The following is a 15,876-nucleotide window of genomic DNA, read 5'->3' as shown; positions in this document are numbered from 1 at the left end:
CTTACAACATTCAAATTGCATTTCAATAATATTCACACTACATGACTGTCACATATAACCACACATTTCAATACATTTCATTCACATATTCCTAAAATAATGGCCTTGATCTTTTCGCATAAATCATCTTTTGGCAATAAAAAGGGGGGATTTCTTTGCCAAAAATAGCTTTTGGCAAAAAAAATAGGGAGTCCATTATTTTAGGAAGTTGACAATGTGCATCAGAAAAAGAATTTGCATGTGTGAAATAATCTACATGATGCGTTTCTCTTAGTGATAAGCTACTGAAGTAAATGAACTTTTTTCTAATATTCTATTTTCCAGTGTGTCAGCAGCTCAACATGCATGGAAACTGTGAGGTGTTCATGAGTGGGACATCCCACTGGCTGCTATTGATGAGCTAATAGCTCTCACCTTCAGCCACGCCCCAGGGGTACTGCCTGCCCCGGACCCGCTTCCCGTTGACCTCGATGATTGTGTTGCTGCCAACTACAGCGAGAGGCAAACGATCCTGCAGACAGGAGGGAGAGGACGCCGGTTACACAGTGCATGGACCACCACTAGACCACTGTTTCAGATGCATGACCAGAAACATGCATCTGAAACCATTTCAAATTTCACAAAGGTACGTCAAGGGGGAGCTGACCTTGATTTTTCTTATAATTTTCATCTCTTCCTCGTTGTCCGTCTCTGGGAAGTCGTACATTTTGATTTTATGCTCATGGATTTCTTTCATGATCTGCATGCAGCACAGGAACAGAGGGATGTGGGATGTAAGACAAACACCCAGAAACATCAATAGTTACAGCTGAAGGGGGTCAATACACAGGAGGGGGGCAGATCATCAGCCAGGTTGCTCTTTTGAGATACTCTGACATTGTAAAGCATAAAGCAGTGTTAGTCCAGCTGTTATCAGTGTCATTAAAAAACATAAACCCGTATGTAGTCTATGAGGCTACATAATAAAGATATGTTATGTAATAAATTGATTTTAATTTATTAAACTAAAATGATGGAGTCAGAAACATCTCCAAATGAACAAAGAAAATTAATATGAACTGTAATGTAACAAATTATTGATCTGGAGATGTTTATTAGAGTGCAGAGAAAATTCTGCAGGCTGATGCAGAATCACAAACACTTTACAGCATCAACGGGAAAATAATCTTCCTCCATATTTATCAAAAAATAACTAGGTCTATTTCTTTAATACAGTATAATCAGGACAGTTTGGATGAGGCATTAATTTAAAAACATCAAACATGACAAATGTGAGTTAAAGGGAAAAAAAGTAGGTGGAGCAAAAAATACTATCAACCATGGCAGAACAGAGAAATCAACAGGAAGCTATGAACTCTGAGTCCTGAAGTCACAGCTAGAATCACGGTGACTGAGAATTCAAATGTTGTGGTTTCTTTAATGAACATGAAACTGTGTGGATTGTACCAGTATCCAGGTATGATGAAGAGGTAGAAGTTTCCTATTAAAGCTGCAGGATGTAATTCTGATGTAGGTCTTTTTTTTTTTTACATATTTGCCAAAACTATCACTATGTCTTGACAGTATAAAATGAGGCAGATCATCTCTGCCTCCTCTCTGAGCTCCTACTGCCATCTGAAGAAATACACCAGTCAGTAACAAGTGATGTCAATCATCCTTGTGTAAGCGCTCCTCACATTCTACCTATTGCTCTCAGCTATGCAATGCAAGTTCCCAAGAAAGTACTCCAAAGCTTTGTTTTATATATTTGCCCAAAACTACTCAGTTTTGGGCAAATATAGGCCCAAAACAGAGCAGTAATAATCTATGCAATTATTTAAATTAGTATTTAAGCAATAGGTTTAAGGTGTATTTGTTGGGTTAAGAACATATTTAGAACACTAAACATGTTTCTTTTTAGTGGATCAAAAAACAATGTCAGTGTTGGGAGGGACAGCCTGAGGACGCCTTCGTGATTCAAAGGAAACTAGTAAAGAGAAACAGCAGTGGATCAAATGAACTCGGTAAAACTGTAGAACAGAAGAGGAGGCTGAGTGCAGCTGCAGGCAGACGGTAAACACACACCTGTTTTTTGAACTGTTGACACTCTTCTGGAGTCATTGTGTCAGCTTTGGCGATGAGAGGAATGACGTTGACTTTTTCATGTAACCGCTTCATGAATTCAATGTCTAGCGGCTTCAACCTGGAGACAGCAGCAAGTCACAAGGTTTCAGTAAGCAGCAGTAATGTTGATCTGTTTGGTGTGACAGATTTAAGGAGCCCATGTGCAGCTGTCAGTTTGCTCGACTAGTGGGAGTGCTAAAACTACAGATAACAAATTGCGCCAAATCAGGCTCCTGACTAGGACCATTACACACAAACTTATTACAATAGAAGGCCAATAATATCTGAATCAGAATTTTTATCAACATGTTTAGGACACAATCCCAGCCTATAAAAGTTGTTGTTTTGATAGTCTATGGAGCAGAAACCCAGACTCCCCATTCAGAAGCAGATGCTACAAATAAACTCAGCCCATATGGTGGCGGACCTCAGAGGTGGACACATTCCAGCATATCAGGTCACTGTGGGCCAACAGGCTCAACAAGCATCAAAAACAAAACCCTCTTCTGGTTAAGGAGTCCTATGTGGCCTGGTGTGTGTCTGTGTGTGTGTGAGGAAGTTTGGCAGCAGCAGCAGCAGATGAAAGGAACGAGGTCTCCAGGTCAGTGAGCTCAGGGCAGATTACACCAATATTATTCCAGCCGCTTAGCCAGCAGGCAGGACTGGAGGTTGGCAGTGTAAACACACAGAGCATCCTGTTAGCAGTCACAACCAGAAACTACCCAGCAGCACTCACCCATGACCAGACGGAGCGATGAAGTACAGGCAGCAGTGCACTCTGCTGTCCGGCATCAGCCGCCTGTTGACCCGCGACTCTGAGTTGAGGAAGTCTTCAAACTTATTGTCGATGTAGTCGGTCACCGGCTGCCAGCTGGAGAGGGCAGAGGTGTTTAAAATTTAAGGTTAAATATCAGCGCAAAAAAAATGATGGATGTCTGACATTCTGCTCTACAGTCTAACATCTATAAACTTGCCAAGCTTCAATGTATTTTATTGGGATGTCATGTAGCAAACCACCACAAAGGATTCAAGAATTGTGAAGTAAAAGGAAAATTATGCATGGTTTCCAGACTTTTGTACTGACTGAATGTGGTGTGTATTTGTGTTCCTCCTCCCTGAATGAATACTGTTTAGAAGCAGGTTTCACATGGCAAGCAGCTTTCAACATAAACTTCCGTCCTCTGTCTTTTATAAACCACCAGCTGGGTCAGATGGAGAGCCTGTCTGCTTGTAGAATTCAACTCTTGGCCATTCTGTTCTTTACTACCTGATGATAGTTATGGTGGGATGTTTACTGTCACTGTCATACTGGGAGCTGAAGCTCCTTGTCTGATTACAAAGTTTCTTTCCAAAATTTGCTGAATCCAATTTTCCAGAAAGTCTGACCAGTTTCTCTGGTGAAGAAAAGTTTTTCCCCATGATGATGCTGCCACCATGTTTCACCATGAGGATATAGAATCAGTAATGTGCAGTGTATTCACCAGCACCAGTCATTTATTTGCTATGTCCCTCTACATGACTACTACTGACCTCCAAATAGCAGTTCTTCCTTCCAGTGGATTTTATTGATGCAAACATGCACCACACTCTTTTTCAGATGTTTTTTTAGTAAAAGAAAATGTTGAAAATCAAATTTTTTTCCACTTCACATTTATGTTCACATTTTATCACAGAACATTAAAATAAAATACACAAACGTTTGTGGCTAGAACCAGATAAAATGGGGCAAAGATTAAGCATTTTTGCAGCCATCAATAGTAACATATAGATGAGCTCACCAGTCACTATTATCCACGGCATCCCCAAAGCCAGGAGTATCAACGATGGTCAGCAGAAGGTGGACCCCTCCTTCCTTTATCAGAACCTGGGACTGCTCCACCTGTCATCAATGAGAACAAGTTTAGAAAATGGGATTAGTGTGGGTTAAAGTCTCATTTAGAAAGACTGCTGAGGAAAACTGGGGAAAAACAAACAGAGCAGTCACAACATGGAAGTTCCCATAAAGCAATGGAAGAACCCACAGCATAACAAGTAAGAGCAGCACAGATCATGTTTGTTTGGCGAGGAAGAACCAAGAGAACAAAGAAGGCATCAATAAGGTTGGGGGTGGGGGGTGGGGTGTAGAGTGGGCTTTGATTAGCAGACCAGTGTGGGGTCAAGACACAACTTGTGATCAGCAAATCAACTTTTATTCAATCAGCAGATCTAAAGATGACCTCAGCATCTCTCATGCTGCTTTTCAACAGGAAACTTCTGAGTGAGAGATGAGATGCAGCCAGTCGGGTCAGAATTAGAATTTAATGTTTGTCACTGTACACATGTACAACGAGATTAAAGCCAGCTCCACAACAGTGCAAACAATGTAAGAAATGTATGCAATATACATACAAATAGGTGGTATTGACAGTGTTAAATCAATTACATTTCAAAATACACAATAAATAATTAGCACATGTGAAAGTTCAGACTCAGATTTGCCCTAAAAAAATCTAATTGCAAGATTCCGCCCCTATGTGACACACCTGTACATGCTTGTCCTGAGCTAAATGAAACTAAGTCTTCAGCAAACTAGTTCCTGAACTAGAACCCAGGTTGTGTTTGTGCGTCAATGGGACAAGAATGTGCTTAGATTGTTCAATGTGTGATTAGCTTGTTAGCTAATCACCAAGTCCCTGCCTCATGCACTCAAATTAGCCAGGAACTACAAGGACACCCCTCCAGGCTTTCTCACGTCCAGCTAACACCCCAACATACTCAACTGGATTATATGACAAACAGCTTTCCTTACAGTGTCATCACATTCTGACACCCTTTGCCATTAAAGGAACCACAAATGTGTCCAAATCGTCAGTCTGTGGTTCCTGGAGAGCTGAAGAACAAGAGCTGTCTGTTCTCTGTTATAATCATCTCAGTGATCTACCAGTATCTTCACTTACTGCGAATTACCTGAAGCATAAAGTCTATGGGAACACATATACACACACATATCCTAAATCTCCTTTAAGATCTCAGGGAAGCAGCAGTGGGTTGAGAATAGACGGAGACCCTCAGTATGCTGCCAGGAATTAGCACAGATTTAGAGTAAAGTAGAAGATCAGAATGAACAGAGAAGGGTGAGATTCCCCCCCTTCTCTACACCAAATGCTTAATTTGTTCTCCTTCAACAGGAAGCTGCAGTTCAAGCTAGAGGTGTGGGCTGTTTGTGATCCCTCTCCATCTGCCACCACAAGCAGAAGCAACGCCTTAAGATTCACGTGAAAACACTAACTCAGACATTTAGAATCATCAGGACAACTTCAGTGTTTTACTTTTAAATATATACCAGAGGACGTGGGAGAAATTGAATTAAAATTTCTGAGGGGTTCTTTCTCTCATCGATCAAACAGAAACAGTGAGTGAGAATTTGAACAAACCACGTGTTGGATGTGGCAGCAGATACAACAGTTTTCTGGGTTCATTGTGTTTTCTTCTGAGGCTTTGACCTATCAAGTTAAACTCACTAATGATGTTTCTGTCATACTTTGTGTGTGTAGCACATACAGGAAGAAGATGTCGCTTTGATCACTGTTTTGAAGATGATGTTTAAAGGAAGTCATGAGAAATATAAAAGTATGAAGGACCTTTGTCACTTTGAGGAATGAGGCGAATAAATAGGATTTAATCCAGGCCTTCATGGAGCCTAACAGGAACCTCCTGGCTCAGGGTAGTACAATATACTTCAGTAGAATATACTTATCATGGCAGGAGCTTGTTTGGTTTGAGGCCCAACACACACTGACATGAAACAGATCTACTATCAATGCAGCAGTGGCTCTAATTGCAGAGAAACATCAACCAAAACCAGCTATTACATCCAACCTTCCTTTATCCTGTAGATAACTGTTCTCTGATAACCTGGCAAAGTTATATCGCTGCTATCAGATAAAGTTATTCATAAAATCCCTGGTCAGTCAAGATATCAGCAGGAGAAATGCATTCCTCCACAAGTACAGCGGTATCTGCGGTTCTAATTTTAAGAATCCTTAAGTTGAAATCCTTATACAACTTTCCTGTTGAACTACATTCACAGACTGAAAATAAAACTGCGCACACCTCAAGTTCATCTATAAGTTCAGTCAAGCTGCAGAGAAGCGCAGCAAGACCCTGTAGTGTTTGTGTTGTGTCTCATTCATTGTAGTAGAGCCATTATTGAAGCCACCGATTGGCACTGGTCTGCACAATCTCCATTTAGCTTGATGGCAAGCAATGGAGCGCAGGCTGCCCCTAGAACTTCCTGTGGTGTCCTGCAGACAAATGAAAGTTGTTCTATTTTAGCTCTTTACAAGGAAAAATTCTCAACTGCATTGAGACACAAATAGGTTTATTTTGGAGATTCGCCTTGGAGTCTAATGACACCAGAATGAAACATTTTGGCCATAACAATTGTTATGTCTGAAGAAAAAAGGGATAGTTTGCAGCCTGAGATCACTCCAAAAGAGAAATATGGAGATGGCAGTATCATGTTGTAGTTATGCTAAACTGCATGAGGGAGTGGTTCAGTGTACAAAAAAGTTGGAGTGGGGTTGGAAAAATCATTTCAAGGCATCACCAAGAAAGTTAAAGTGTGGACCCAAATGGGTCGTCCAAATGGACACCGCGCTCAGCATCGTGCAAGATCACTTAGTGAGGGGCTTATGCACAGTAAAGTCCATGTTTTAGAAAGAATGTCACAAAATCCTGATCTCTGGATTACATAAAATTGTGTCAAGGTGTGGGGACTGCTGACTTGTTCTGTCAGGAGGAAGGGGACAAAATTCCAGCAAACTATTGGAAGATGTTTGTGGAAGGAAACCAATAAACGTGACCTAAGTCAAACAGTTTGAAGGGAATTTTATCAAAAACCAAGAATCTATAGGAAGTGATAAAAAAACAAAACAATGGAAAGCATTTAGTAATTCTAACTAATCTGAAAATGAAATGTGTAATCACAATTAATGTCAAACAGAAAATACCCTTTATTAAAAGTTTATATGAATATTAACTGTATTTTTTAAATATTTGTGTAAGACTCCATGTTACTGTAAAACCATGTTAGCCACAGATATTAATTTATATTTTTCTCATCTGAATCTGTTTCTGATCAATAATCTGATGCTAAAAAAAATAAAAATTAAGATCAACAGTTAGCTTCTAACTTTTGCAACAAATGTCTTATTCATTTTCCAATAAATATGTTGGTTTGGCAATAGATTTATTTCAGAACCCAATCAAAAGACACATGTGACACTTATGTGCAGCTCAAATGACAACATATCTGGGTGGGTAAGTTCCAAACTTTAGACTTCAATCATGGCCACATATGAGATTAAATGGCCTGGTCCTGACAATAATCATGCAGAGATCACACAAAGCGTCTCCTTGTTTTTATAGCTGTAGTTATTCTTTAATGCAGTCAGTTTTTTTCAGAACTTTGTGTCCAGAAATGATATTCAGATTTTTGATGGGAAAGCTTCGATGAGAAAGCACAAACAATAACGTTTTTTGTAGAAGAAAGCCTGAAGCAATATAGTACAGTCAGGTTATAAACTGGAAACCATGCAAATATTTCCAGTAATTAATAAGCTCTTAGCTTATTAATTATGTTGCCCAGTAGGACTGCAGGACATTAGAAAATCATAATGAAAATACTATTGGAAAATATTGCCTCAATCTTGTCTATTGCAATAGATAAGTGCCTTGCTGTTACCATAGCAACCAGGTTGGCTACAGATACAGTCTAGTGTCAGAGTAAAGTAAACCACATTAATCTTTAGCTACATTCAATAAAACTGAAAAGTTTCATTATCATGACAATATAAATCCAGAGAGACGGAGAAAACGACAATTCTGCAGTGGGCAAGACAAGTGGACAGCAGCACCCATGAGCATCTCTACCTGGACAGTTTTTTTGATTCTGTGGGAAGGACCGGGGTATTCTGGGGAGTACAGTTCGGTGAGAAAGAGCGAGTTGATCAGAGTGGACTTCCCCAGGCCAGATTCTCCTGCAAGACAAAGAACAGGGACAGAGTGACTGGTTTAGTTGGGAGGGAACAGAAGAATGCTCTACTAGGTTTCTAATCGCCTTCTTCAGGCCACACACAATCTGCAGATGTTTATCATCTCCATTTGTGCTGCAGTCTTCTGCAGCCAGACATTCTTCACATGTTTCAGATTCACACAGGAAATGACTCCTCTCCACCCCACCTCTCCTTCTTAAATAAGCAACTGATAACATTAGGCGAGGAAAAGACAGACAGGATAGAATGGCTGTCTGTGAGCAAATTATTTTCAGCAATCTCGTCGGAGAATCACGGAGAGAGGGAGCAGTCAGCCGCACAGAGACACTCTGTTAGCTGTCCTGAAGAATGTTAGGGGACAGAGTATGATTGGATGCATAATATTTTGGAGCAGCTGCAGTGGAGATAAACACAGTGACACATAAAACCTGGAAAGCATGGCAGTGGAAAGCCAATCGCCTCAGCAGGGCATCCGAGGTGGAGCGCAGGGCAAGCTGCTGAACAAAAGCTCTACTGTGAGCTTTTGTTCTGCTTTCTGGCCTGCTTTCTCATAGGCCAGGCTGCTTTCTGGCCTGGGAGCCAACAGGCTGCTGCTGACCTTTATAAGTGGTCAGTCTGAGGCCAACAAGGGCCACAGCTCACCCATCAACACCCCTTAAACAGTGAAAATAAATAGGAAGATGACAAAAAGAAACAAAGGAATCTTTCTCTAACCAGTCCAGAGTTAGAAAGACTTTCCAGAAAGGGCAGTCATCAACATTAGCCGACTAATTGCGGTGCTTCCATTAAATACGAAATCTGATTAAAATCACATATGAATAAGCTTGTTCATATAAGTTATTAAACCCATGGCAGCGACGGATGTAAACAGTTACTTCAGATATATTCATAATTCATCATCAATCAGCCAATCAGAGGAGACATCGGCGTTTTATTCAGGGGTTGGAGCAACAAGCCTCTTATAGTTGGGAGCAGCTATGTTTTGGGGAAATTGTAGTTGATGATTTTACAGAAAAGCTGTAAATTCAACATGATGGAATAACGTGCAACTTTTTATGAAAAAATCCATCATTCTAATACTACTTTCTGTCATCTATGTTGTTTCTGATAATAGTGACATCCTGGTGTTGATCATGTGACTTGTGTGAAAATTTTTTTTTTCCATTGCAGTATTGTGAAATACTTCTTTTTGATACGGCTGAAAAACCACCTCATCCTACTGTAAAAACTTAGCAAAAAGCTAACTGCCATGTTTTAAAAAAGTAGTTTTATATTTTTAATTTCAATTCTCATAATTCTATGGTTAAAGGAAACCAAGCTTTTGACAATGTTTGGTTCTAACAATCATACAAGTGAAGTTCCCAGTGAGTCTTCATGCAGCAGAGATGAGATAGATGTGAAGAGGTTAGTTTCATTGAGCTCTGACTAAGCTTGTCACAATAACTAAGTTTGCAATTATTGCAATAATTGTCTCAAAAAATGTTCTCAAAAATTATTGCAATAAATAACAATATTGTTTGAAGACAGTTTTAAATAATGTGGCACATCCTGCCAAAAATAAATGCACCTTACTTTCAAAAGGACACTTAACACTGGAACTGGTCAACAAAATTAACAAAACCAAAAACAAAAAGGTCCCTCAGTCTCTGTTAACAAAAGATGCACTTGAATTAAAACTAAACACAACATGAAACCAAAGTAGAAATGAAATTTCAACCAACAGAGTATAGATTATGAAGTCTGCATACCATACTGTCCTTTAAAAATTAGTACATGTAGATGGAGAAGATGGTCACATTTGACTACCAGTTGCAACAATTCACTCCTCCCTTACAGTAAGACAATTTGTAATCGAGGGGTCAGTGGAGAGAACTGGAGTAAAGCCTGTTTTCATCCAGTGCCATCAATGGAAAGAGAAAAAGCCAGGAGGAAACAATAAAGGAGATAAATTAAAACAAGGTCGATAATTTTCATTTATCATGTGAGTAATTGATTTATTATTTATTGCAACATCTTTATATTACCTCACTGTTTTACCTCCATTGGAAAAAACAAACAGCCATTGGTTTGATCTGAACCAATCAAAGTCTAGAAACTCTAACTCAATATCAACTACTGCCAAAAGAGGTATTCTGATCATCAATATTATGACAGCATATTTGGACTACTGTATGCAAAAAAAGAAAGAAATAAAAGCTCAAAATTAATTTAATATTTTTACAAGAAATGTAATATTCTCTGACGGTGAAAAGTTAAAAAATTTAAAGTGAAAAAAAATATCATTTTCAATGACTATAGGCATAAATACACAACTGAGATTTTCACTAATATTATAAAGTCTGACTTTTGCATCAAAAATACAAGACGTCCTCCAACATTGAGGTGGTATATTTATGAAATGTTAATGACTTCTTCTGGTAGGGTCAGTTTAATATGGATATGTTTTGTTAAAAATGATAAACCCTAAATAATATCTTAAAACTGATTTTAGCTTTCTTTGATATTAACATCTGTTTGTTGATCTGAAATATTTAACAAAATAATAAAACAGAAAAACTGCTTAAGAAGCAGAACCATTTTTATAGCCCTCCAAGCAACCAGCTGACCCCCGTCAGTTTATTACTTGCGGTTTTTATATGAAGACCGTTTTTGAGTTTCTCCCATCACTTTGTATCCTGCAGGAGGAGGAGTCGCCTCAGAGAGCTGCCTGCAGACTGAGCCTCACTTCGCAGCCAGCTTGCCTCCTTTAAAGGAAATTTCCAGCAGCTGTGTAAATCATGTGGGTTTATCCCAAAGCCCTGTTTGCTATTCAGCAGGAAAATCCTGCCTCATGAGTGAGGGACTGCACTGATTCATTCCTCTTCTAGGCTTGTAACATGCAGGTGATGTAAAGACGCTCCACTGGTGAATGAAAGGGAAACTGTGAGTGCTTAACATGGTAAGCTGTTACCTTTTCTCCACAACTGCATTTACAAATGCCACTTTCCATTCAAAATATGCAAGAAAAACTCTGAAGTGGTAGAAATCAGTACCAGAAAAGGCATCAATTTGTATCGTTTAAGTGATGCAGTAACAAAACTGTCAACTAGGAACCAAACCCACACCAGGCTCCAGCTCCAGTAACTAACATCTAGGTCAGATTCTGCCAACATGTAAATCACTGCCAAGCATTGACTTTGACTAACAGCTCTGTCCCACTTATGTATATTGTTGGCTCAGCCAAGGCTCCAGCACTGAGAGAGTAAATATGTTGGAACCCTTACAGTTTGGAACAGTGGTTCTATTAGCAGCAGTGGATTCGAACCCACCAGCAGAACTTTATCATTTCCTCCAGGATGTCACAATGTGTTTGAGATTGTTGCAGCCTAAAAGTGCAGATTTTGCAGCACCTCTATGTAAAAGCTGCAGTCAAAGTTGTGATTTTTTAAGCTTTATGTTTGCCATAATATGGTCTTAAAGAAAAGTTGAAATTACTGCACATTATCCCTGTTATTCCCCCAAACAATTTAAAATAGTTAATATTTAAAATGCAGGTAACATTTTCAAGTGTCTTCTAGAAATAGCACCTTAATTTAAATAAAAGCATATCTTGAGGAGTTGTCAAAATGTAAAAGAAAAAAAAAGTTAGTTTTTGCTTTTTCCAGAAGTAAAATTTGACATGCTTTCATCTCACAGGTTGAGTTTTGAAGAGACACAATGAAACGGGAAGTTACATTTGAAGGAGCCGAAGGGATTAGTAGAACTTTCGCCAAGTTGCAGTGATTGATCAGAAAAGATTGAAGTAAAGAAAACATTATGGTGATTGGTCAGATTTTATGAAAAGTTGTAATGACTGGTCAAAACTGCAAGATTTTTTATTTTACTATTGTCTTCTATTTGTTCAATAAGGGAATCAATTTGATTAAATGCAGTTACTGTGCAGCTCAGTGACACAAATAACACTTATTTATGTGATTGGTGTCCTGAAGAAACATGTTTCAAATGAGAATGTTTTTCAGGAGTAACTTATGTGCTTGTGAGGTTGTGATTGCTGTGTCATGCACTCACAGTCCTACAATTAGCTAAAAAGATATGTAATACATAGACTTTGTCACTTTTATTGTTATTACAATATTATTAGAAAATAACATCCTAAAACTTTTAAGTTTATATCTGTCAGCTCTAATTTAAGGTTATGATCAGAAATCCAGAATATGTAAAAGGGAATAGACCAAAAACATGGAACAAAGAAGAAAACTCTGAATGAGTGCATGTACAAGATGAAGACTCCATGATCGTGTCCTAGCAGCTTCATGGTCCTGTGTTAAACAGCTGCTAATATTATTAAATGCTAAGGTTCCTAGTTTTGCAGATGCCAGGAGAACACTTCTCAGATAGAAAACTGAATTTTGTCCCTTCCACAGTAGTATTTTCCCAAAACTGAAAAAACTAAACTCAATTTTTGAATGTATAAAAAAAAGTACTTGATACAAGAAGTGGGTTTTTGCCACAATTTATGATTTCTGGAATATTTTCTTCAGAATTTCACATCTCATGAAGCCCACACCATCAGGTCCCAGCAAAGCTGATATTCAGGAACAGTTCCTTCAATTGTGAACACACACATCCTTCTTATATTCTGGCAGGTATGTGGCTTTTCTAATAACTCTGCTATTCATATTACATACTACTCTTAAAATAATAACATGTTTCCTGAGAGAATAGCAGGGGAAACTCCAGAGCTACATGCACAAACAGAGGGATGAGTTCCTCTGAGCTTATATTCTTAACCCTGATGCAACAAGCTACAGGAAAACCTAGGCCTTTAGCACAGGATGTGACATCGTGTGGCCATTTGGAGCTGTGTCTTGTTCAGGTGCCAGCATACAACAAGAGAGAAAGGAAAAGCCAGACAGGAGGACTTCCTGTTGAATAAGCTGACCAGGCATTGACTTTCAGGACATAAGTGGAATGACAGGAAGTTTCCCCCCTCCACATAATTTAAATGAAACGCGTAATCATATACACACACACAAAACACACATGTACACGTGCACAGAGAAGGGTGGGTTCACGCACATCTTTCTATATTCACAAGGACTTTGAATTGACTTTGTATCAATTCTACAACCTAAACCTGACTCTTACCCTAAACTCCAACCATTACCAGTACACACCTAACCCTAAACCTGACCTAAACTCAGACCCTCGTCCTAAACTTAACCAAAAAAGCCCCTTTTGTTATGGGGCCCAGGCTTTTGCCCCCTAAGGAGCATCCAGTCCCACAACATGGTATTGGTTAGGAAAATGGTCAACACAATGTCTCAAAAACACCACACACACACACACGCACCCCAACACACACACACTCAGAGACAGAGAAGGGTGGGTTCAACAAACATAATTTTTGACAGATGGTGTCTTTTGCAAAGTAAATTACAGTAGCATTTCCACCTGACACATGCTGAGCTGTATTCAGACTTGGATCAATGGCACATATACTACTTTTAATAATAAAATATTATGTTGGATCTGTCCTCCAAATGACTGGTTTCAGGTGTTCTAGTCCATTCCAGGTGAAGAAAATCCAGCATTAAGACCTGGAGCCTGCTTCCACTATCATCTGTGAAAGAGTACCATGAGATCAATGACGTGCAGTTAGGGGAGGCAGGTGAGGCAGACTTAGATCTAAGGTAGAATATATCTTAGAATATAAGATTATTTATTTTGTAATATTCACCCAGTGGTTTGTACTATAAAGTATTTATTTTTCATTTAGCACAACGAATTTTGATAATTTTTTCTTCAAATTTGCTGAATTTTCACATTTTCCCATTCAAATGCTTGGAGGTGCAGCTGGTGAGGCAGCAGCGAGTTAAGCTGAGCCTTGGATTGTGTAACTGCTCGCTAACTGTGCTGGCTTCCATTTGATGAGGGCATGTTCCTCTTGTCTGTATGTCACCAATGAAATGGTTAAAAAACATTTAATATGTGACCTGATTTCCCATAATTTAGACATGTATACAATGTAGTGTTTTTTGTCACCAAGTGTGTGTGTAACATGTTTTGTGTGCTGAAGAGCGATCATAAACAGCAAAGAACAGAATCGAGGCGAAGCAGGCAGTTTTCTTGCCTCATGGAAAGGGGCGCTCATGATCCCAGACATTGGTCTTATGACTCCACATCTGCACAGTTAGAGACCGTGAGCTAGCCATACAGTAAAAAGGTCAAGTGCAGTGATAGATTTATTATTTTCTCCTCTTTTCTGACGTCAATATGGATGACTATATTTCTACACTTAAATAGTTTTCTAAAGTTCATTTTCAATTGAAGCAGGAAATAATACTACAGGAAGACCAACACTGGAGATGAAAGGTTTACTTTAAATTACAAGACAGAAGGATTCCCTCTTTTCTAAAATGGAAAGAAAAGACAGGCTTTGGAGATGTACAGCTAGAAACAGCTTTTTTTGCTTCTCTTGCCTCCTTTTCTCAACTTGTGTCTTTGGAGGAACTGATATTTTTGTGCAGAATGAGCAGTGCATGGACTTCATTTATTTAAAAGGTACGCTGACAATAAAACATTTTTTGTTTATTTTTTTTATAAAATAGACATTTTATTTAAAAAAAGAGAACATTTTGTGTAAAGAATGCAGAAAAGCAACAACCGTGGTGTGCTGGGGAGGCAGCACATCCAAGAAGGACACGTCCAGACTGGACAAACTGATCAGGCGTGCCGGCTCTGTGGTCGGCATGAAGCTGGACTCTCTGGTGACGGTGGCAGAGGCGAGGACACTGAACAAACTGCTGGACATCATGGACGATAGCAGCCACCCTCTACACGCCGTCATCAGCAGCCAGAGGAGCCTGTTCAGTGAGAGACTGCTGCTCCCCAAGTGCCGGACCAATAGATTCAAGAACTCCTTTGCCCCCCACGCCTTCAGACTGTACAACTCCTCACTGGGGGGTGGGAGGTGACACAGGACAGAGGGAAGAAGGAGTAGTGACCCCTTGTACTTTTCTGCAAATATCCATACTTATCAGGCCAAACCATATAGTGCAATATCATATCACTGGTCAATCTATCTGCCAAATTCCTATATTTTCTTTGGTGTTGTATTTATATTTGATTTATATTCTTTTTTCTTGCTTATTTTTGCTTAATTTAGGGTTTTGGCTACTCACATTTAGTGTGTACCTTTGTATTTAATTTGTATTTCTTGTATTCTTTTGTATTTTGCGCACTGTGTGCCACTTTTCTGCTTGTAAGCTTCAATTTCCTGAGGGAGTCTTCCCAAGGGATCAATAAAGTACGAGTCTAAGTCTAAGTCTAAGTCTAACCCACAAACTAGTGTGTTAGATTAGCTAAGAGCTGTGGTAGCTATAATTTACCACAGTGATCATTTTTTAATAATCACAAAATAAATAAAAAAACAGTAAGCCTAAAACCACACTATTGAAACGGACGGAATGTTCTGTTCTTTGTGTGGGAAATATTTGAGTATATTTTGGTGTTGAATTCTGAAACATAAAGTGGTGGTGCTATGGCAACAAGTCTGCTTGTGGATTGGCCAACACAGAGAACGAGAAAGAACAACAACATGCAGGGGGTCTATATTTGTAAACCTGACTCTGATTAAATCAGTGCTTCACCAGCTCTGAATCTCACCACATATCACAGGAGGAGATACATACAATAAGTCCAGTATTAAGGCTTCCTCACTACCAAATATTCCACAGTCAGCTGTTAGCCACACTAT

The 15,876-nt window shown here is 39.1% G+C and overlaps 1 protein-coding gene across 1 annotated transcript in view; it reads right to left on the bottom strand.

Annotated features, from left to right (window-relative positions):
• The window catches only part of LOC129352754 (septin-7-like), a 32,833-nt gene that overhangs the window by 9,182 nt on the left and 7,775 nt on the right, over positions 1-15,876 (bottom strand). The window contains exons 4-9 of the mRNA XM_055021855.1: positions 8,017-8,123; positions 3,882-3,982; positions 2,840-2,974; positions 2,065-2,182; positions 647-739; positions 415-511 (exon numbers count right to left, since the gene is read on the bottom strand). Of these exons, the coding sequence (XP_054877830.1) occupies positions 415-511; positions 647-739; positions 2,065-2,182; positions 2,840-2,974; positions 3,882-3,982; positions 8,017-8,123 (651 nt within the window). The remainder of the gene's footprint in view (positions 1-414; positions 512-646; positions 740-2,064; positions 2,183-2,839; positions 2,975-3,881; positions 3,983-8,016; positions 8,124-15,876) is intronic.

This window comes from Poeciliopsis prolifica, unplaced genomic scaffold (assembly GCF_027474105.1).
Source record: "Poeciliopsis prolifica strain line A6 unplaced genomic scaffold, Auburn_PproV2 SCAFFOLD080, whole genome shotgun sequence".
Taxonomy (NCBI): Eukaryota; Metazoa; Chordata; class Actinopteri; order Cyprinodontiformes; family Poeciliidae; genus Poeciliopsis; species Poeciliopsis prolifica.
Note: the sequence above shows the minus strand (reverse complement) of the source record. Positions and strands in the feature narration are given on the sequence as shown.